This window comes from Miniopterus schreibersii (assembly GCF_964146895.1).
Source record: "Miniopterus schreibersii genome assembly, chromosome: 11".
Lineage (NCBI taxonomy): Eukaryota > Metazoa > Chordata > Mammalia > Chiroptera > Miniopteridae > Miniopterus > Miniopterus schreibersii.
In genome coordinates, this window is record NC_138111.1 from 52,886,444 (window position 1) to 52,908,321 (window position 21,878).

The following is a 21,878-nucleotide window of genomic DNA, read 5'->3' on the forward strand; positions in this document are numbered from 1 at the left end:
GTTCAGACTCACAGATAGTGCTCTTCCCTCCACACACTGTGATCACTTTGAATATTCTGCAGCTCCTGTAATCCACCGGGTCACCTCTGAAGGTTTGCCGCAGAAGCACAATTCCTTCTAACTCTGGGGCTGGATTGACAGTCAGGTGTTCAGTGAGTCAGCCTGGTAGCTTTCCTCACGTTCCCTTTTATAACTGAATTTTTGCTCTTTTTTTTTTTTTAATATATCTTTATTGATTTCAGAGAGAGGAAAGGAGAGGGAGAGAGAGAGAGAAACATGAATGATGAGAGAGTCATTGATCGAGCCCACAACCCAGGCATGTGCCCTGACCGGGAATCGAACCCCGATCGCCTGGATCCCAGGTCGACGCTCAACCGCTGAGCCACGCCCGGCCGGGCGAATTTTTGCTCTTATTAAACACATACACGCACACTATGCTCCCTCCGGGACACTTCTTCCCAATCGAACACAACTTTCTTCCCTTTGCCACCAGTTTCCTAGTAAAGCCCACGCTCCTTGTCCATGCACTTCTGGGGTCCAGAGCAGCGGTAGGGACCAGCTTCTTCATCCATCTCTCTGTCGGCATGCATAGCCTGTGTCTGTCTGTCTCTCGCTCTCGCTGTCTCTCTTTCTCTCCTCATTTTGACTCTCTTTTCTTCTCACATTAAACCATTTAACCCCCCTTATGCATCACTGTCCAAATCCTTGACAGCTGGTTTCAATGGCTAATTATTCTCTTTGCTTTGAACCAGCCCCCCCATAGGTGGCCCGCCAGCCTGCGAAACGGGCTGCCCTTGAGTCGGGCACTCACGCCTGGTGCGCCCCTGGCCGCGTTCTGCACAAGTCAGCCCTACGCGGCTTCCTCGGGAGGGGCCGGGGCGGAAGCCATTTTAACCAGCAAGGAAGATGGGGCTTGGCGGGCACGGGGAGGCCCAGGAACCGACCCACGCTTCCCTCTCACATCCAGGTCTCTCTCTCCCTCTCACATCGAGGTCTCTCTCCCTCTCACATCCAGGTCTCTCTCTCTCCCTCTCACATCCAGGTCTCTCTCTCCCTCTCACATCCAGGTCTCTCTCTCCCCCTCTCACATCCAGGTCTCTCTCTCCCCCTCTCACATCCAGGTCTCTCTCTCTCCCTCTCACATCCAGGTCTCTCTCTCTCCCTCTCACATCCAGGTCTCTCTCTCCCCCTCTCACATCCAGGTCTCTCTCTCCCCCTCTCACATCGAGGTCTCTCTCTCTCCCTCTCACATCGAGGTCTCTCTCTCTCCCTCTCACATCGAGGTCTCTCTCCCTCTCACATCCAGGTCTCTCTCTCTCCCTCTCACATCCAGGTCTCTCTCTCTCCCTCTCACATCCAGGTCTCTCTCTCTCCCTCTCACATCCAGGTCTCTCTCTCCCCCTCTCACATCCAGGTCTCTCTCTCCCCCTCTCACATCCAGGTCTCTCTCCCTCTCACATCCAGGTCTCTCTCTCCCCCTCTCACATCCAGGTCTCTCTCCCTCTCACATCCAGGTCTCTCTCTCCCCCTCTCACATCCAGGTCTCTCTCTCTCCCTCTCACATCCAGGTCTCTCTCTCCCCCTCTCACATCCAGGTCTCTCTCTCCCCCTCTCACATCCAGGTCTCTCTCTCTCCCTCTCACATCCAGGTCTCTCTCTCTCCCTCTCACATCCAGGTCTCTCTCTCTCCCTCTCACATCCAGGTCTCTCTCCCTCTCACATCCAGGTCTCTCTCTCCCCCTCTCACATCCAGGTCTCTCTCTCTCTCTCTCACATCGAGGTCTCTCTCCCCCTCTCACATCGAGGTCTCTCTCCCTCTCACATCCAGGTCTCTCTCTCTCTCGTTCTCTCTCTCTTTCCCCCTCTAACTAAAAATCAATAAAAACATATTCTCTAGTGAGGATTAAAAAACAAACAGAGAAAAAAGAAACAATAGGGAATTTGCCCACTGTCCCCAGCACTCAGTTTTCTTCCCAGCGCCATGCCCAGAGGCTTCCCCTGGCGCTCTCTGCCAGCCCTGGTGCCTGCTCACGGGTCACAGGTTTCAGTGAGCTCAGGCCGAGGCAGACTGAAGGGAAGAAATGGCCAAGTGCGGCAGTTTTGTGGTCCTTTGGGCCCTGGTCTCCTTCAGCGCTTCTGCTGCTGTTGCCTCTCAGAGCAGGCCGTGCACCCTTTCTGGGCGCGCTGGCCTCTTCTTTGGCCCCCTGACTTTAGCGTTTAACAAAGGGTTGGCTCCATGCCCCCACCCCCATTCCCCAGACATGCATCCACTTACTCTGTTAATATGTGTTGATCACCTACTATGTACCACAAATTACGAGGGCTAGAAAAAAAGCCCATCTTTACGGTGCTTGGAAGACAACTGCCATGTGGGCACCGCTTCCTGGGTTGCACCCGGCTCCCTCCCCTCTGCTTATGCTCGGGTAGATCCATGAAAAGCGAGTGGTCTTTGTTGCTCCCTTGAAAGGCGGTTCCCCGTGTGAGCCTGAAACCACCCTCACTGTGAGCTCGTGGGTGCGGCTGAGGGCTTTGGAACGAGTCATATTTTTCAAACACACAGGTTTGTGGTTTTTGAAAGAACAGAAAGCAAAAAGCATCACATCTTGCAGGATTACTTTCTGCTGAAGACCGATTGATGCGACATCTGAAAATAATCAAATAAGTGTCTTGATTTCAGCCTGCAAATGACTTTGCGAAACTTTGGAAGGAAATTCTCCACTTAAGAAAAAATAAGAAAAATTGAAATTGAGATCACGAGGAAGAACAAAGATGGGGAATTAGGAGAGTGCTTTGAATTGTTAATAGTACTTATATCTGTAAAAATGACTCTCTCTAAAAACCTGGAAGTGGCCTAATAATTTTAAATCACCTCACACAGCACATGCCCAAAACCCTGGTAACCTCCAAATTCAATTGCTTATGACCACTTTTCAGAGCATTCCAAAAACTTGCAGTTGCTACACAGTGAACAGAACTCTGGATTTAAAATTATTGAAGCCTTTGATATTTTTTTTTCCCTGTGAGCTCTTACATTTGGAGAGAAGTCAAGGTACAGTCTAACCCCAGAGGATCAAAATATATTGAACTGATTTTTTAAAAATGTTATCAGCCAAGAAAACGGAAGTTGAACTGAACATTAGGACGAAGAGAGTAAAGGAGGGCAAAGAAAAGGCTGAAGGTGGCATGAAAGACTCAGAGTCGAGGCAGAGCTCGCACCTGGACATGCTGGCCAAGGTAAGGCAAACGGAGGCACGTTGGTGAGGATGTTCTCGGACAAATGAAATTAAACGTCACCCAAAACCCAGGCTCACACAAGGAGAGGCTGGAGTAAAGGGAAACCTCCCTCTAGCTTGGGTGGTGAAGGGGTGACTTAGAGTTCCTACAGCATCCCATTAATCTACAAGTCGAGTGTTACTAATATCCCGCGAGGATGACAGACAGTTGTGCTTTGCGAATTTCTGGGTTCTAATGATGCATCTGAGCTTTATGTTTTACAGCTGTCCTTGTCTTAATCCCTTACTTTTTCCTCCTTGGGGTCTAATGGTTTCTAGTTACATATCAGCATTTAAGCAGCACGCCGCCCGCCAGGCAGCACATGGCTTCTGACGGTTATGGCATTTGGGTCACCACCAGTTCTCTGGAAGGACAAGTGCTCCTGCAAAGAGCACAGCGAACTCTCTCGCCCGATTGGAAGGCGGCAGAGCAGGTTCTGGGTGCGCGCTAGAAACCTAACCAAGTGCCTTCTGCAAACAGCAGCTCAATGAGGATTCCTGCCATGAGGCAAAATGCTTGGAAAGTCACTCTGTGCTGGCATCTCTGGGTCCGGGGTCAGCATGCTGGAATCGGGACTCATTATGCTCCTACCATGCCAACTCGGTGCAATTAGCCTAACACGATAATTTCCCGAAGCCATATGTTGATCTTTAGGGGAGGGAAGGCTTCCTATGCCTGATGGCTCTGAGCTCTGACTGGCATGTCTCAGCTTGAAGCAAATGTCTGTAAATCAAGATAACACAGAGGAGGCAGGACAGCCGGCCTGGGTAGAAGCAGGGAACTTAGAGCAGGGCTGCGTACTTGACTGTTGCAGTGAGTTGGTTTCTTTCTTTTTTTTCCCCAAGAAGGTTTCAGAGAAAGGTCAAGGGAGCACCACTGTGTGCAAGGATGTCCCTCCCCCCGACCCCAAAATAAAATCAATGGGGCTACCTAGAACACACTAAGTTATGCTCCAGGGCTGTGGGGCCTGGATTCCCAATGGAGACCTATCAATGTGAACTATCACTGTTGGGAAATCTCTCCAGCCAGCGCTGTTAATCAATACCTCTGTTCATTATACCTCGCTGATGAATATGGGTAATGATTGGGTGTCCCAGAGTCAGGTGACTAAAAATAACTGCGCCTTACTGAGGGTCGATAGATTTTCCCCCCCAGTATTACTTCAGGCCATTCAATATTCTCAGCCACCCTCCTGAGCCCCCACCTACACGAGCCTCTCTGGTCTTCATTGATGGAGCAGCTTCGTCCTCAGAGCAGCTTTATTAAATTAGTAGCACTTAATCTACTGTCATATTGTCAACTGGCTCAGGGCAAACTAGCCGACGGCAGGTCTTCTAGGACTCAGGAGAGCCACTGGCCATGGTGCAGGCAGTTTGATTAGCTTTGTGCTGAGAGCTGGCTTCACGGCGTCTCTTTTACTAAACAGGAGGACTTCCACCATTTAATAACATTTAAAACATTTTTTTTTTTTTTTTGAAAAAGGGCTGTTTGAGGGAGAATTCTTGCCAATTACAGACCTGTTATAACGGATGAAAAGATCATAATTATGCTTGGGTTCCCTGTAGGAGTGTGTTAACGCATCCGTGACATTAATCACCACACGCCTCAGCCGAGGTTGAGGTTGACTTCCCCAAAGTTGTTTAATCTATTTCTTTGCCCTCCCCCGAAACCCGTCTATGGGTACTCACAGGGAGTCAAGGAGACCTGGTCAAGGCTTGGAGGCTGGCACCCCTGTTGCTGGAGAGGGACCCTCAGTGGCATCTGAAGCTGTCTGGACAGCTCCTTGCCGTAGGCCTGACGACAGCAGGGGAGGTACAAGCAGCCTGTCCAACTTCTTACTGGCCAGAGGCCTGGGGCCAGGGGGTTGCCGTGGAGTCTACCCGGGTAGCTCATTTCCCTAGTTATAGATCGGAGGACATTGGAGAAGTGGGTGGTACAAGCTTGGTGGGGGGGAGACTTGGGTAAATCTGGGTCTAGGGATGAACAGAAAATGCTAAATTGGAAGGGACAGTCCTTACAGTCTCCCTTCCAATTTTCAGCTAGGATTGGTTTAAGAGATGGGGCTACTATTAAACAATGCTGAGCCCAAAGCACCTTCTATATACTTCCCCCACTATTCCTCAAGCAGTATGACAGAGGAGAAAATGTCACCGGTTATGACATCTTTCCATCTGCTAGTTTTATTTCTAGATAACGAGCACAATCTGCAGAAAACCACTGCCAAGAGAATATAAACTGAAACACAGCATTTAGTCTGAATATATATATATATATTCATTATCCTGTTGGCTGCTGTCCACAAATTTCACAGGGTGGGGAGGGAAGAAAACCTATTTGCAGAAAGCTGAGGTGCAAAGACACCTAAGCTCTTCCTTTGGTCTTCCTTCTCTTAAAAGAGCTTGGGCCAAGGCTTTGGGGAAAAGAAATTCTGGAGAGACACAGAAAAGGCGTCCCAAAAGGGATAGCTCTGGTGCCGAAAGACTCAGTTCGGTGTTCCTGGGGCTCTCTTGGGACTGGCTGGGGTCTTTGTAGCCCTGACTCAGCTTTGCTGTCTGAGCAAGAGACGGGTTTGATCTTCCTAAGAAGTGTATTAAATAAACCAAGATTTAGTCCGAATGGGAGACTGACTCTGAGTTACCCAGGGAGTGTGTTTAAATAGGGTGGATTACAATGTGAGCTGACGTGTTACTAGGTGTATTCTGTAAAGGTCTGTTGGAGTTTGTTGAGGTTTCTTCAGATCAAGAAGGTAAGAAGAGATCAGTGACTGATAAATCTTTAATATAAAAATTGTACAAGAATTTTGATACAAATTACAAGAGGTATTTGGACAAAATATGAATAAAATTCCATTTACATCCCCAAACCCTTATGCATTTTATGCAAAAGACATACTGTAGACAGTTATAGTACAGAAAATACAACAAAGGAAATAGCAAATAAAAACTTTTAATTTCCTTAGACTACTAATAAAAACAAAACAAAACGAAAACCCTTGTTCAAGGTACATACAGTATTTATGAAGCTACCGACGTCACGATGATGAGATCGGGGCGATGCAGGCAGCCCCATCCCGGTGCAGCGACCTTTCCGGTACAGACTTTGGTTCTGAGACAGGCTTAGCAGGAGAGGCTGGCTTCACGCAGATGAGACCACCACAAACGGAAAAGCAGGAACCCCCAAATTCCTTTTCCTCAAGACACTGCAACTCCCTTTGGCCACTTTTCCTGTCAAATATGCAGGTTGAATTAAATGCTTATTTGTAATTGAGACACACCAGAGGCCTTGGGGTGGGGAAGAAAGTTGTGTGTCCTGACTGTGTGAGGGATCTCGCTACTTCTAGAAGGACTTGCTGACGATCAGCATAGAGAACAGAGCGCCTTCCTCCCCGAAGCCCCAGCTCACCTCCACCTTTGAGGAAAGGCCCAGGTGGCCGCAGACCTGTCTGCCCTGGGGCCTCGCCCTCCCTCCCCCTGTGACCTCCATGTACCCACATTAACTCTCCTGCACTTTCATACTGGCATTGGTAGGAAAATGGTACGATTTCTCTGCCGGGCAGCTGAACCAAAGTTTGCACAGGAAAGCACGTGCACCATATGTTATAAATCTTCGATAGTCATATCAGGTTAATATATAATACTAGGACATCTCATTCACTTAATCCACGTTATGTAAACCCTGGACAGGGTAGAACACACACGTTTCCAAAGCGATCAAAATCAGGACGAAGGAGTGTTCTACCTTCTTGCTTCAGAAAAGATTTTTTTTTTTAAGGGGGTGGGTGAGATCAGAAGAGCAAAGGGCGGGAGTGGAAAGATAATGGAAAAGTCAGAGGAGATTAAGATAGGCAATGAGAGGAATGGATTACTCTGTACAAAGACATGCAAAAACGCTCCAAATTGAGTACTAGATGAAAAATAAAATAAACAATCAACCTTGGTTTATACATCTCAAGTGAACCTATTAACTCAGCACATTGTCTGGGAGTTCAAGAGCATCGTGCCTCATGAATCAATGCTTCTCGGCTACGGCACTGATCCACAGGCAGGGGATGCTTTGTCTCCTAGCATGGAAAAGGCCGGCAGGGAGGCTCCCAGGGAAACAGGGCCAGGCCAGTTCACCTCGTCCGGGGACTGCCAAGAAGGCAGGAGTCTCCTCCCCCATTTTGGAAAACATTTCCAGGGCCAGATGAGTGTGGCTCTCTCAGACCTCCAGGGTCGCCCAGAGTCATCCCTCAGTCCTTGCTTTCCCTAACAGAAGTGGGCAGAGCCGGTTCATAATGGATTGATTTGCCATCTTAGTTGTGCATTATTTCAACATCACATTTGGCAACAGGAAGCCTTATAAAGTCTTGGTATAGCACTTAGATACTCTCTCTCTTCAAGAAATATATTTTTATACTATCTATGTCTCTCCATTTTTGTTAAAATACCCTTTTCTGTTCTCCTTCTCTGCAAAGATTCTTTAAAAAAAAATGAAGCTAAAAAAAAAAAGCATTAAAAAAATTAGAAATGTTCCTAAGCATCCCTGTTATTTAAAGGGGGAAATGCTACTATTAGTAGAATCTGTGCAATTTTGGCAACTGAGTTTTTAATGAAAGATTCTAATATGATGTTTGGGAAATGATTGTAATATACACATACTAGAGGAACTTAAAACACATCAAGTCAGCTGCTTTCTCTCTGATCCCAAGAATCCTTGCTCAAAGTGCTTTTCTTCCCAGTGCTCAGAATGGTTCATAAAATTACTTAGCACAGGTTTGTCAAATCAGACCTGTTAAGGTGTCTACCTCTAAATCTGCTGCTCTTCTCTCTTTCCATAAGTTCACATCAAAGATGACACCTACATGTGTCTTATTCGGTTGACAAATATATTTGAAATGTGACCGGTGCAGCCCCGGTCAACAGTGTCTGTCAGACCTGCTGCGGGAGAGCTAGAAGGAAGCATGGATTCACAGATAGGCCTTGCACTGCATTTAGTCACTAATGATTTAAGTAATTTAATATGCAAAAACAGCAGCCAATACAATACCTGCATATTATTTGGGCTCAAGGTATTTTGGAATATAACATTTTCATGTGTTTTTCCTCGCTACCTTTTGTCCCCTTGTCACTTGATTTTGTAAAGCTCACTGTACCTATACTTATAAAAATTCTCCCAAAGTGGAGAATTAAACTTTTATGTATAGGATAGTCTCTGTTTTAGTGATTAAAGTCAAAACCCTCCTGCCTTTTTTTTCCAGATTGTCAGTCCAGTTTTGTCACGTCATACTATGGGGTTTGGAGGTTGTCACTGCGAGATACAGGTCCACCTTTAGACCAATGGTTAAATGCCAAAGCTAAGAAACTTTTTTTTTTAAACTACTTGTTTACATCAACTTTTTGAAGGGGGAAGAAATATATTTTGTTGCTTTCCTCACAGAACATGGGGCAATCTAATCCTGTTTATGCCACTGACTTGTGGGAAATTTTGCTAATTATAGGGCCACACCCAGTACTCCCCAGATGGACGGGCATGATGCAACTGCAAATAGCCAAGTTCCAAAGACACAAAGAACGCTGTCATAGCCCGCATCCCTCTACTCACCCTTTATTTAAAAAATCATCTTGTTACTATCCACTTAATAGCTGGAGAGGGCATCTAGAGGCAGCCCTGGGCTTGCCAAAGATGCAGTTTTGTATGTGTGTGTATGAGCCTAAGTGGCGGGAGGGGAGGCAGAGGAGGGTGGGGGAGAGTAGGAGGGAGAGAGAGAGAGAGAGAGAGAGAGAGAGAGAGAGAGAGAGGGAGGCTGATTGTGAGTGTGTGTACCTCAGGGAACTCAGTGGGAAAGCCGAGCCCTTGTACTCAATTTCCCCTTCACAAGGGATAAACAGGCAATTACGCATCCTTTTATATTTGATGGCCAAGTGCTGAACTGGAAAGCACACTATTAGTTTGTGTCCCTTCAGGGCCAGGGCAATAAGTAGCCAGGAGAGCTGGGGCTGAAGCAGAGAGGGTGTTGTCTGCTGTTAGTGTGACAGTCTTGTCAGCAGCGTTCACATTACTGGAAGGTAATAAAGTGACAAGTAAGTTATTAGAAAGATATGAGGTGAAATTGAACCGAAGCTTCTCGCTGCTCAGCCCAGGCTTCTCCCTTTCCTCTTTTGTAATGGTCCATTATTTGTTACAAACTGAACCTTGTCTTGATACTCTATATAAAAAAGATTTTTTATTTTTTTTTGCAGTAAAGGTCAAATGAATTTACAACAACGCTTTAGAGAAGAAAATAAAGATAGTTTTATGACAACTATAGTATGCTGCTTCAAAAATATATATAGCATTATAATGAACAATAATGCTGATCCAATTCAGTGTACTTGTAAAAATGCTTCATTTTTAACTCCCTGTTATTAGGCATTTGGATTTTTCAACAAATGCCAAAGACAGTACTGGTGTCCAGCTATTGCCGAATGACCGTAAACATCATTCTGTGCATTCTGAGAAGAATAAAGACAGGACCTGAGGATGGATGGGTGTCTGGGCAAGAGTGATGATAAATTACTCAGTTTTACAGCTGGATTTACATAACACTAATTGAAAATTACCATTTACGGTGAGCCGCTCTCCAATGATAGAATATATGGAAATGGGTCTGGGACAGATCAGATGTGGCCTTAATACTAACACAAGCCAGACTACAACATATGGTTTAGCTTTGAGGGACGACATGAAAACAAAGAAGTTACTGGGATGCTTCATAGGAAGGTAAATGAGCTCACATTTTGATCAACTGAAAATTAGGCAAGTAGCTGGGGGGTGGTGGCAATGAGCAAAAGCAGTGATGGAAAGGGCAGATCCATGCTGGCTACCACTCACGTACGCATCCCAGTTAGAGCTAGGCTTGACCACTGGCCTCTGCTACAACCTAGGTTGACCCATTGTATCCTTTTGTTTCCGAAGGGACTCCAGCATCAAATAAAAACAACCTGCCCAATTGCCTTGTTGGCTCTCCTGACCCTAAGGAACTTGGGCTGTTCCACCCAGCTGTCCTTGCGTTCCTCCTTCCTCAGACTGGGGTTCCGTGACACACCTGGTCATGGGGAGCCACGCAGGGCACTGCACCAATATGACCTCACCCACGCTAGGCAGAATTGTACCAGGCTTTCCTACAGGGCAGGTACCGGTCCTCTCCTTAGTATGCCTTACTCACGGGGCCTTTGGAAAAGCTGTGATTCCCTCCAGTCTTTTTGGCACCTGCCTTTCATTGCCCTCCTGACTTGTTGAGACCCTTCCGATTAAAAAAAAAACAAAGAATGAGAGGGAAAAGCAAAATCCTTTAATATAAATATCCCAAGTTTGGGGGGAATATGTTTTGTTTTGTTTTTAAATGAAATTTGTTAGTCATAATTTTAAAAAAGAAGTTCTTAAGAAAAGGAGCGTGTTGATAGAAAGAATGCAAGTTTTTTCTGGGTGATTTGTTTCTTTACGATAGCAGATGTAGAGCGTCTCATTACAGTTGAATTTTATTTACTCTGTTAGTCAATCTAATTCAACACTAACAAACCAAGTACAAGTTAGGACTGCTCAGGTCAACTGTTAGCAGTTAGCAGCACGTCCATCTCAATCTGGATACTGGCTTCTTTATGTTCTAATTGCCAGGGGCTCCCATTCTCATTTGCTTGGCACACATCTGGGGTGTGTACAGAGGATGGGGAACAAAAGGTCACATTTATTTTATTTGGTGAAAACCGAATGCATGGTTTCTCCTGAGTAAAATGAAGAGAAAGCCTGTGGAACAGCCCATTCCTGGTATAGTCAAAGCTTTTTTTTTTTTTTTTTTTTTTTAAAGAGCAATGTATACACTAATGGTGCTGTTAACCAGTTAGGTGCCTTTCTCCTCTTACTGAAAGGGCCTGGAAATTCATGACCAAAGGTATCATACCCTACAAAGACAGTGGCACCCTTGTGGTAGAAACGTTTTCAAAAACAGGGGTTTATCATATTGAGAAGGAAAATATTAACACCTCTGAACCTTTAGAAGGCATCAGGCTGAACTGGGTGGCTGGACTAAGACCTGAAATGTGTTACACAGGGTTGAATTATTTCAATACGATTAATAGAACAAAGAGTGTCAAGCTTTTTATCACATTTTAAAAACCAAATTACTCATCCCTATCCCGTTTCCTGCCCTGTCATCCCCTCCACAGCATGCAGATAGTCCCTAAAGAGGAATAAGCTTTTCTGATATTTACACAAACATAGTTTAAAATGATCAGAACAGTAAGTTTCAACATTGCCTTCCGAACATGCACATTAATAATATTGCCTAATTGTATACCTGTGACAAAACTCTGCTTAAAATCAAATGGGGGGGGGTAGCCGCTTGGATGAAAACCAGTATCACTATTAATTTTCAGGCAGCATAGAATGGATACAGCTAGAGAGACACCGTTTCAGAATGGGAATCTCCTGTGAAAAAACAAACCAGTTGGAATGGGCAAAGATGAAGGACTCAGTGATTAAAATGCTGATCTCTTTATCCTTCCGGTTTGCAAATAAGCCCCGGGATCACCATATTATCTAGAGCTGTAGTTAAGTTAAAACACTGCACTCAGGCACACACCCAAAACAAACACTACTTCGGGACTAGGAGCATCCTACACTTCACGATCTACCTGCTATGTACCACTTCTATCCACTCCCCCTGCCCCTTGGAAGCAAATGGGCTTTGTATTGGAAAATGTTAATCACCCATTTAGAAGGCCACCATTACATTTGAGCATCTGAGGCACAAAAGTAGTAGCAAATAGGGGAGATACGTAAGAAGGGTGAGTTGTCCAGGATTCATTGCCATTTCTCTGACAAAACGCAGTTGAACACTTCCATGATTCTGAGCAAAGGAAATCCTACTTTGAGAACCTCAGTATTTCTAGACTTGTTCTAACTGGCCATTCACATTAGCCTGGTTGTGGCAAGTAACATATATTAGCTCTAAGCCTGGTTCGTTCGTTTGCTGATGTGACCTGCTGACAGCTATGCAATTCAGTCACTAGGGCTATCTGACCTTTTAGTTGACATTAAATTAAATGGACTAAACATTGATTCTGTACAAGATGAGTTCAAATATCTCAACCAAGAGTGTAACTTTTAAAAATCTGCTGAAATAAAGATGTGTTATTTTCATAAAACTGGGTATAATTCTGTCTGCACACACTCCAAAAGCTAGTGTGCCCATAATCTTTTGTTGGGATACTAAAAACATTTTTTCCCCACCCCTGTGAACTGCGTAATTTGGTAATGGGGCAACAGCGCAACACAGAGAACGCTAAGAGGACCAAAATGTTTGCAAACAAACTTTCATTATTCTAGTTCAATCTTTCACAAACATACTGTACAGAGTCTTATATGGTATAAAACAAAAGAAAACATCTCCGTCTATTCAATTTAACACAACACCAAAATAAAGCAATTAAGACTTTGGGGAATTCGAAGGTACAAGAAAACAAAAATAGTTATTCCTAATTCCTCAGCTTTCTACCGTAAACATTTGTCATTTAAGAGACATAGTGTTTAATAAGGTTTCTTTTGTACTGCCAGTATTTTTGGTCTTTCCTCGTTGTAGAACAAATGAAGAATTAAATGAGCCCCATAGCATCCTCTGAAGGAGATGGAAAGATAAAGCTCCCAGACGCATCTAGCTTATCTTTAAGAATCTATTGTTTCAGAACTTTTCACAAATAAAAATACTGATTCCACAACTAATGATGCTTATTTTTGGAAACAATAAATACTGTGAGGTACAATAAATCCTATAGGAAATATAACAACAGAAACATATTAACAGTTTCCTTTGGCAAATTTAACTAACGGAAGTGAATGCTGATGTGAACATAGAAAAAATAATTACAAAACATGAAAAATGGAAATGAAATGAAAAGTTTAAACAAAGGGGGTATTCCTAACCTTTAGACTGATGAGAAATGTTTGAGGCCATTAAATGCACAAAAGAAATACATTCTCTTGAAATTATTTTGTACTGCTTGACAAACTATTCCTTGTTTATCTTTTTTCCCCCCTTCACTTAAAAAAAAAAAAAAGACAACAAAACACAGTCTGCAATGCACACCCTAATGGTTTTGGCTACAGACTGATCTTGAGTAAATATCATCATTTAGTCAGTATGTTGTGGTAGCTGAGGCTGCCGATGCGGTTAACCAGCTCAGGCAACATGTGTAAACATCAGAAACAAAACAAAACAAAACAAAAAGGTTTGGAGAATCATCTCCCCCCCTTTTTCTCACTCTCAATTGCTTGGTTTTAGGCTTGCTTTCATTTCTCTCTGACAAATCGCGTAGGGAAACACAAAACAGTGAGAGATCCTGTTTTAAACCCCCGTTCTTCTGGCTTTTCAGAAGGGAGTGTTACTCTATTCAAGTTCAGCACATGTTTTCAAAGCTCCCAAGTACGGCTGCTGTTAAACGTCTTTTGATTTTGTCTATCAAACGGGCCTGAATCATAGTACTACTGAAGAACTTGCAACAAATTAGGCAGCCGTACAACAGGCCAGCCTGGTTCAGACGTTCTCTTTCTGTGTAAAGGATAGGGTTAGGTCCTTGGAAGTGCGTGTTCAACTCTTACTGTATGCAGCTTTGTTCCATAGTGGGTAATTTGGGCTTTTGTATCCTGAAATATTATCCTGCCTCTAAAGAATAAATGCCTTGGCTGTTTCACTCCACATAATTTTGTTTTCCTTTTATGTAACTTAACATATAAGCAAGAAGGATGCAATGTTGATTCTAATAACATTCGGCACTTGAAAGAATCACCAAGTGTTTTTTTTTAAAGCGGTTTTCTGGTGGCCGACAAATTGGCCTGTGGTTATGTTGAGTGACTAATTGTATTTTCTTTTCTGGAAACTTGTGCAAAGTTGGCAGTTTTGTGTTAACACTAATACTTTTGTTTGGCATTTGTGCCCTATACTGACCAGACCACTTTATACAAGTGAATTTTTTTTTTTTGTTAAAAAAAAAAGACACTTATTTGAAGTATGGCAATAGTTTAAGGATAAAAAAGAAGCATGGATATTACACATCCCCTTGTAGTGTATGAAAAAAAGTGCATGACTGGATTTATGTACTAGTACAGGACATTTAAAAAAATCAGATCTGTGCTGTAAAGCATGCCAGCACCTCTTTATCACTATATCTAGCAGGTAGTAAAAACAAGACCATGTTTTTTGTTTTGTTTTTGTTTTTTTAAAAATGTGCATTAATGCTAACATAAATGAATAGAGCTAGCCAGCAAACTATATTTTTTTCCTGCATATCTAACAGCTGGATGTAACTGTAAAAATTAAACAAAAGAGTTAAACAACATCAATACAATTGTTTTACATCATTGGCCTCTCAAGGCTAAATATTTACAGGTGAATCTGCCATGCTGTAGTTGAAGATTCTCTCAAAACCTTCAAGTTCACAAAAGACAACTATTAAGAAGTTCCTTTTTTGTTTCTTTTTTCTCTCCCCCCCTTATATATTTTTTTTTTGCAGGCAACAGTCATGGGTACAACAAACTGTCTCTTTGGAGAGGACTAAGAATTATTATTCTCTCAAAATTTGGGCTACTTGCACGCTTTATATGTGTGTGTGTGTGTGTGTGTGTGTCTTTTAAGGGTAGTTAGTTTTTATCCCCAAATGAAAGTTCCCACCCCTTTTCAAAAACTATAAAGGAAAAAAAATTCAAAAGCACTTAGTGTTTATCTTTTTATATCTAAAGAAAAGAAAATGTGTGTGTGTGCGTAGAGGCATACATGTGTGTACACACACACCCACACACCCAGTACACAAGCACACACTGACTATGGCAGTTCAAATATGTAGGCCATCTGGTGAGAGCTGGCATTTGTAGTATCCGTTCTGAGACTAATCTACTGAAGTGAAGGGAATGTTTTTGTGGAGATTAGGGTTCTGACTGTGCCGGTTTCGGCTTCGCACAGAGGAAAACATCATATTGCAACCGGGGACTTTGCACTTGTGCATTTCCCGCAAATGCACAGTTTTGTAGTGCACCCTCAGGGTCCCCTTGTTGCTGTACATTTTGTGGCAAATGTTGCACATAATCCCACCATTGCTCCCGGACAAGCTGTTGAACATCAGAGATCCCGAAACTTCAGCCCCGAGGCTGCCAGGGAGGGCAGGGGCCTCGGCCTTGTGTGCTGATTCCCCGCTGTCACTCGCCCCGTCGATGTCGTCGAGAAGAATCCCCTCGTCACTGCCAGCGTCGGATTCTCTGGAGGAGTGGATGCTGCTGCTGGACTGGAGGCTGGAGGTGGTGCTCAGATCGAGGACCATGTAGTCCTCCGCCATGCCTCTCCCGTAGCCGTTCAGGTGCGAGTCTTCAGTCCCCGCAGGGGAAGAGGCGTCTTCCCTGACGTCGAGGCCCAGGGGGTGCTGGGCGCCATAGATCTTCATCAAAAATTCATCCCGGAGGTCCTTGCTAAGGGAGGGCTGCGATGAGTCCAGGCCCATGTCATCGAGTTCTTTGGTCAACAGTTTACGATGCAGATTTATGTTGGCACTGTGTCTAGGAAAACAAGAGGGAAGGGGGGAAGGGAGGTGTAGAAGGGGTGGGAAGGGGCGAGAAAAAGGAGAGCATTTTAAAATTGATTCAGCTTTCACTAGGCATCAAATAAGTACATTCATCGCTAATTACACCATTATAAAAGCAAACATTTCCCTACATCCTCAGGATCTGGGAATAAGTGGTGGTGGGAAGTGCAATAAGGGGAGCTTTACATTAACATAATTTTTATAAGAGAGTAAAACTCTTCAATGGTAGGATGAATGTGCACCATGCACCTTTTTCTCAGTGATTGTTCTGTTAGCTTTGCTAGGTAGCAGCATCAGCTACAGACAATCTCATAGCAGAGATTTTAGAATATAAATTAAATAGAATAAAAGAATGCGAACTTTCTGCTTGTCTAAACTGAGTAATTTAAATTTACCTAAAAACAGAACAAAACCTTTTTTTCTACAGCAAACACTTTATTTAGAGGTATAAAAAGGACTCATTTTTTAAAAAAGGGAAATGGTCTAAATAGTTTAGGTTTAACTTAGAAAATAATGAAATCTTGCCCTTCACCTTTCTACACTTCAAGTTTTAGGCAGGAAAAAATTGAGCTGAATAGATTAGCAATTTGAAATAGGGTTATAGACTCTGTAACATAAACTATTTTTCCCAGAATGATTTAGGATTTCAGCTCAATCTAAGAGTAAAACACATTATTTTCAGAAGTTGCTACATTTTAGAGTTGAAAAGTTTTCATTAAGCAATTCAACTTTTAAAATTTAATTCTTCAAAACAAAACTTGAAAAACAGATACTGTTTTTAAAAAATAAAACCCACCCACCCTTTAAAAAAATCACATTAAACAACAGAAAACCCAAAGGGACAAAACGAAAAAAATACCCACAATAAATACAAAAAAAAGAAAAAAATCAAGCACAATAATAACATACGGTCTCTCTATTGTAACAACGGGAATCCGTACTTCTTAGACAAGCAAAACTTTACTCCGCTCACTGAGTGCTTTGCTTGTGTAAAGAAAGATAGGATTTGTCCCAGAGCATCCATAGGGATGGCGTGATTTACAAAGCCTGATATGTTGTTATCTACCTGAAAACATTGCCTTTGTATTTACACCCCCCATTTATTTTTAAAGTGCCCTTGAGCATATACCTCTCTCCACCTGCAAAGGCTCATGTGTTTGACAAGTACCTAAATTGAAGGCTACCCTTCCAAAAAATAAACCAGTAAACAAATTACAGATATATAAAAGCTTCTCAATAATGGCAGAAGCTCTATATCTTGGAGAAGTAATTGTGATAATAGAAATGACCTAGAATAGCCAGTATAAAGTTCAACAGACTTCCTGATTATAAATAAAACATATGGAAGACCCAGACAAGTCACTCCATTTGGTGACAAGTGTGGCTAATATTTTTTAGAGGTGGTTGAGAGGTATGTGCCTCAGAGACAAGAAAGGTGAGAAAGACTTCTCCACCTTTCCACACAAGACAATATATATAGCACTCTGGGTTTTAAGGGGAAGAGGGTCACTGCCCTCTCCACACTGCACTTAGGAAGGCTGAGCTTACCTTGTGATAATAAGATCAGCTTTCTAATCTTTTGCTAAATCGATCACAAAAGAAAGCAAGAATGAGAGACAGAGAGAGAAAAAGAGAGAGAAAGAGAGAAAGAGAGAGAGAGAGAGAGAGAGAGAGAGAAAACAAATTCACATTCTAGACATCTGGTTTAAAAAAAACTTAAACAATAATATAGGGGTTTAAAATGTTCTGATCACAAAATCATTTTCTGTCATAAGCGATCATCTCATATGCTGTCTTGATGATTTTCAGATCAGCTGCATAATCCAAAAATCATAAATCAAATTAAGATAAAACAAATTCACAGCATCAGCATCATCCATAAATGAGTTCTACACAGATGCATGCAGTGTGCAGATACATGAATGATAAACAGAAGTTGTCCCCACGGTCCCTTGCTCTGACACAGTCTCCCCATTTCCTTGGTGTCAGATGGCAGATAACTCCAAGTGCAGGTTGCTAAGCAGAGTGCAGGAAATGCCTACTGCGACATATGGGCATGACACCACCAGAGTTATTACAAGAATGTGGAAACAGAGTTACACTATGTACTATTACTCTGCTGACAAAACAATCTGCCAGCCATAAGCAGCTCACAAAATCCTACCCGTTTATTATTTTTAACATGCTCCCCACTTTCTTAATTTCACAAGCACACATTTTGCGACTGACTGTAATCTATAACTCCGTGTTGCTTCTCACACATCTGCAGTTACCGCTTCCTAGATTCACTGCTGAGAACACAGCAGCCAGATACACGGCAGTCACAGAGACACACTGAATAAGGAAGAATAAATTAACATTGACAAAAGGACACGCTGATCACCCAGATGGACACATCTTTCCTAAAATGACTTGTGAAATTGCACATCTCCACCGATATGTTACCAGGAAGAGATGTTTCTCTTCATTTCTCACTTACAGCAATAGAAATCTGTAATCTAATTAGACTATGTACCAGCCCTCAATATCTGTCAACCAAACGATGTGCAGAAATGTGTAGACCAGCTCTGGCACTCTGTTCAACAGTGTCCCTTTTCCGCTGTCAGCAGTACTGTTGGCCTCTGCTAATATAATTACATTGACTTTTATTCAATTAAGTGCCATCCTTTGCTTTAAAAAAAAAAGCTACTTTATCAATTGATTCAGGTGTAATGCAATAATAAAGATGAACTCATGGCAGTGCATTAGCTCTGCTGTTCGTAACTTCAGTACATGGTTCATTCATGGTAGTCGATTTCCATTATGCAACCACAGTTCAAGAGAATTGATTCTTTTACATTCATTTCTTAATCTATTTCATTTTTGTTTAATAATCCTCCTAAATACCATATGCAAAACACTTGGAATGAGGACGGGAAGGATGGGCTGTGGAAAGCCTGCTGCTTTACTCATGATAGTGAGCTTTTGAGATTTTCTAACAAACTCTCATAGTGTGGCTGGGGTAGTAAGAGGAAAAGGAAAAGAAGGAGGGAAAGGAGAAAGACTTCAAATTCCCTAGGGTATCGATCCTGTCCCTCATGAGGTTAGGTTCAGCCTCCATAGAAGGGAAAAGAGCACTTGATTTTAACAAAGACAGTGTAAGATCAGCCAATCCATACCATTAACTGTCATAAAATACTATCGTCATGAAGAGATACAAAGACCTAGGGTTAATAGCAACTTACAAGTTTATTTGGATCAGAAAACGAAGAGGTAAACAGAAAGGGAGATGGAAGAGACACAGAAAGAAGTCATGCCTACTGCCCACACAGAGAGGATCCTAAAGTGGGAGGAAGACCACAGAGCTCTGGAAACAGGAGAAAGACTCCCTTGCAGAGGAAGCAATATGCAGTTGTATGTAATAAGTGGAAGAAGGAATCCATGAAGGAACCAATGTTGTGTTCTCTAGAAAGAGAGATGATTTTTCTAGAAAACAGACTATGTTTTGACTATCTCCAGAAAAGAGGGAAAAATAATCATTAACAAAAATCCAGATTGTATTAGAACTTACATTTTACAAGAACATAAACAGTATATAAAAGCTGTTTCTACTTGCTTCAATTAGGTAGACAATAGTGACATACAGGGGCAAATTCCTCTCACAGAAAAAAGTTACTGGGACAGAGCGAGAAGATGAGTTCACAAGCAGAAAGAGTAAGGACCTGGTGTTAATAGGGATCTGGTCTTAATGAGCATAGTAGTGCTTTTTAAGAGAGTAGTCTGAAACTCAGCCCCAAGATGGTCACTTTCAAGAATAACACAAACTAAATCTGATTCAACCTCTAGTCTCTTGCAGTAAAGTAGAATGCTTTGCACGTGGGACATACTTAAAAGTACATTTATTTGCTTTCAATCAATATTATGCATGAGTCTTAAGAAGCTTTTCCAAAAATACGCTGTAGAAAACAATGATCCCAAGATTGGAAGCATGGAGCAGAAGAATATTTAAGCAAATACTATGGTAATACAGCAGAGGGTAATTCTGACCCTATTAATAACCCAGTGAGGTGCAAGGCACTGCTATGTAATTAGGGCATGAAACAGTCCTATACTTTGGGCTATGCTTAGAATTACAATGTTTCCTCAGATCCTCTGCACTCTTTCCTACTCCTTCCATACTGTGAGTTTACCAAAAGCCTCCTGAAGACACTAAGATCACCCTTAAAAGCAAAAAGTAATGAGGTCTATGTACTGTAGGAGAGGTCATAACACCAAACTTATTTTTTGAAATGCTAAGTGGAAGTACTCTAACTGAACTAAAGTAAAGTATCAGGTTTTTTTTTCTGTTTCTTTAATGAAAACTTACATCAATTATACATCAGTTAAAAACAAACAATCAAGCAACCACAGAAGACACCAAATTCATCAAACACAGTCAAGTAAATGCAAGTGCCCTTTACACAGAGAAAGTATGTCCTGTCTTGGGCTTTTCTTTTTCCATATCTCTCTTTCCAAACTTGTCCAAATGCCCAGTTTGACTTAATGTAATGTTTAACCCATAAAAATTAAAATAAAAAACATAATAAAGTGTTTTTGAGATTTTAGCTTTGGGATACAGGGAAGGACTTTTTAAATAAATAAATAAATAAAAAGGAAGTCTCATGCCCAAATGAGAGAACCAGAATGTGTCAGTCAAAACTGACTAGTGAATCAAGCTACAGGCTAGATGAGAAGCCCAACATCTAACTCTTAATTCTTTAATTAGCTTTGAGCCATTCTAAACTTAGAGAATTGGAACAAAATACCTGATAATTAATTACAATAGCTCCAATTACAATGTGAATTAAGGCTCCATTTTGAATTAGTTTTTGTCTTTATTTTCTTGCTTACCTCTGCCACTCAAAGCACACACACATCCCTCGTATTGATCAGAATGATCTCAGTGATATTTACAATATTTACATAGCAGATACTATATATACAGAAATGTAAACCTGTTACCCAAATTGACAGAAAAAAAATTAAAATCTCTGTGCCACTTAATTCTCTTCTTTTCTGGCTTGCTATGACACTGTCTATTGTCCTTAACTGCTAAAAATTTTTATATTATTATTTATTCATGGTAGGAAGCTTACAGTCCTGTGGGTTAAATGACATTTTTGATAGAATGCATTTCTACAAAAGCTAGTAGTTGTTCTATAGGCTATTATTTAAAAATTCTCTCCAGAAGATCTGAAAACTACTCCTAGCTTAGGAAAATATTCAATGTTAAGATTCTAGTGAACAACATTCAAAAAATACAAAAAATGAAGAAGTACATATTACATGCATGATATAAAAGCTAAGCTAATTCTTGCAAATTATAAGTATGAAATTCAGTCACTTCAATCCCTTTCAATATAAAACAAATCATCCATACTGGTCACGCAGACAGTTCCCACTACATTCAAATTATTCACTTGAAGATAAGCTCCCACCAAACTCTTTAGGGGTTTAGCTAATTTACTGCACAGATACGGCACGTCTGTTGTAATAACAGGTAGGATGTATTGGGGTCGACCATTTATCAGAATTAGACTTCTTTTCTCAATTCGCAGTGAATTATGCTGCCTACATGACTCCCCTCTCTCAGACCTGCCATCCCCTTACGGCCCCTAATGTGGCAGGCAAACAAAATTGACAGTCTCATCTTGTCAACAAGGGGCGATTCTCCTGAGAAGCCATTTAACTTTGCCGAGGAAGCAATGTATTAATGTGCCTGTCCCAGGAATGTTAATCATCTTCAAGCTTCCGACCTAACTTTGACATGAATGAAATCACCAAATTTGTTTACTAAATGAATTGTAATATGCTAATAAGAAAGCATGACACATACGGAAAAGCCAAACAGATGGTTTGTTTACTCCACTTTGCAACTTTATAAATGTTGTAACTCTGAAGATGTTAGCGAGAATTATTGGTTTGTTGGCAGAGGCAAACGTGTCTTTTGCATACTAAATCTGGCGCTACGGTTAGAAAACAATTTGTCATTGCTGTGGAATG

General features: G+C 42.0%; 1 protein-coding gene across 20 annotated transcripts in view; it reads right to left on the reverse strand.

The window, feature by feature from the left end:
• Positions 1 to 12,589: 12,589 nt before the first annotated feature.
• The window catches only part of BNC2 (basonuclin zinc finger protein 2), a 402,482-nt gene continuing 393,193 nt past the window's right edge, over positions 12,590 to 21,878 (reverse strand). For 17 of the 20 annotated variants that reach the window (XM_081151990.1, XM_081151987.1, XM_081151986.1 and 14 more), the window contains one exon: positions 12,590 to 15,831. In XM_081151990.1, the coding sequence (XP_081008116.1) occupies positions 15,171 to 15,831 (661 nt within the window). In that variant the 3' untranslated portion in view covers positions 12,590 to 15,170. Of the gene's footprint in view, positions 15,832 to 17,405; positions 17,440 to 21,878 lie in introns of all 20 variants that reach the window. The other 3 variants (XM_081151995.1, XM_081151992.1, XM_081151994.1) reach the window with 3 other exon arrangements.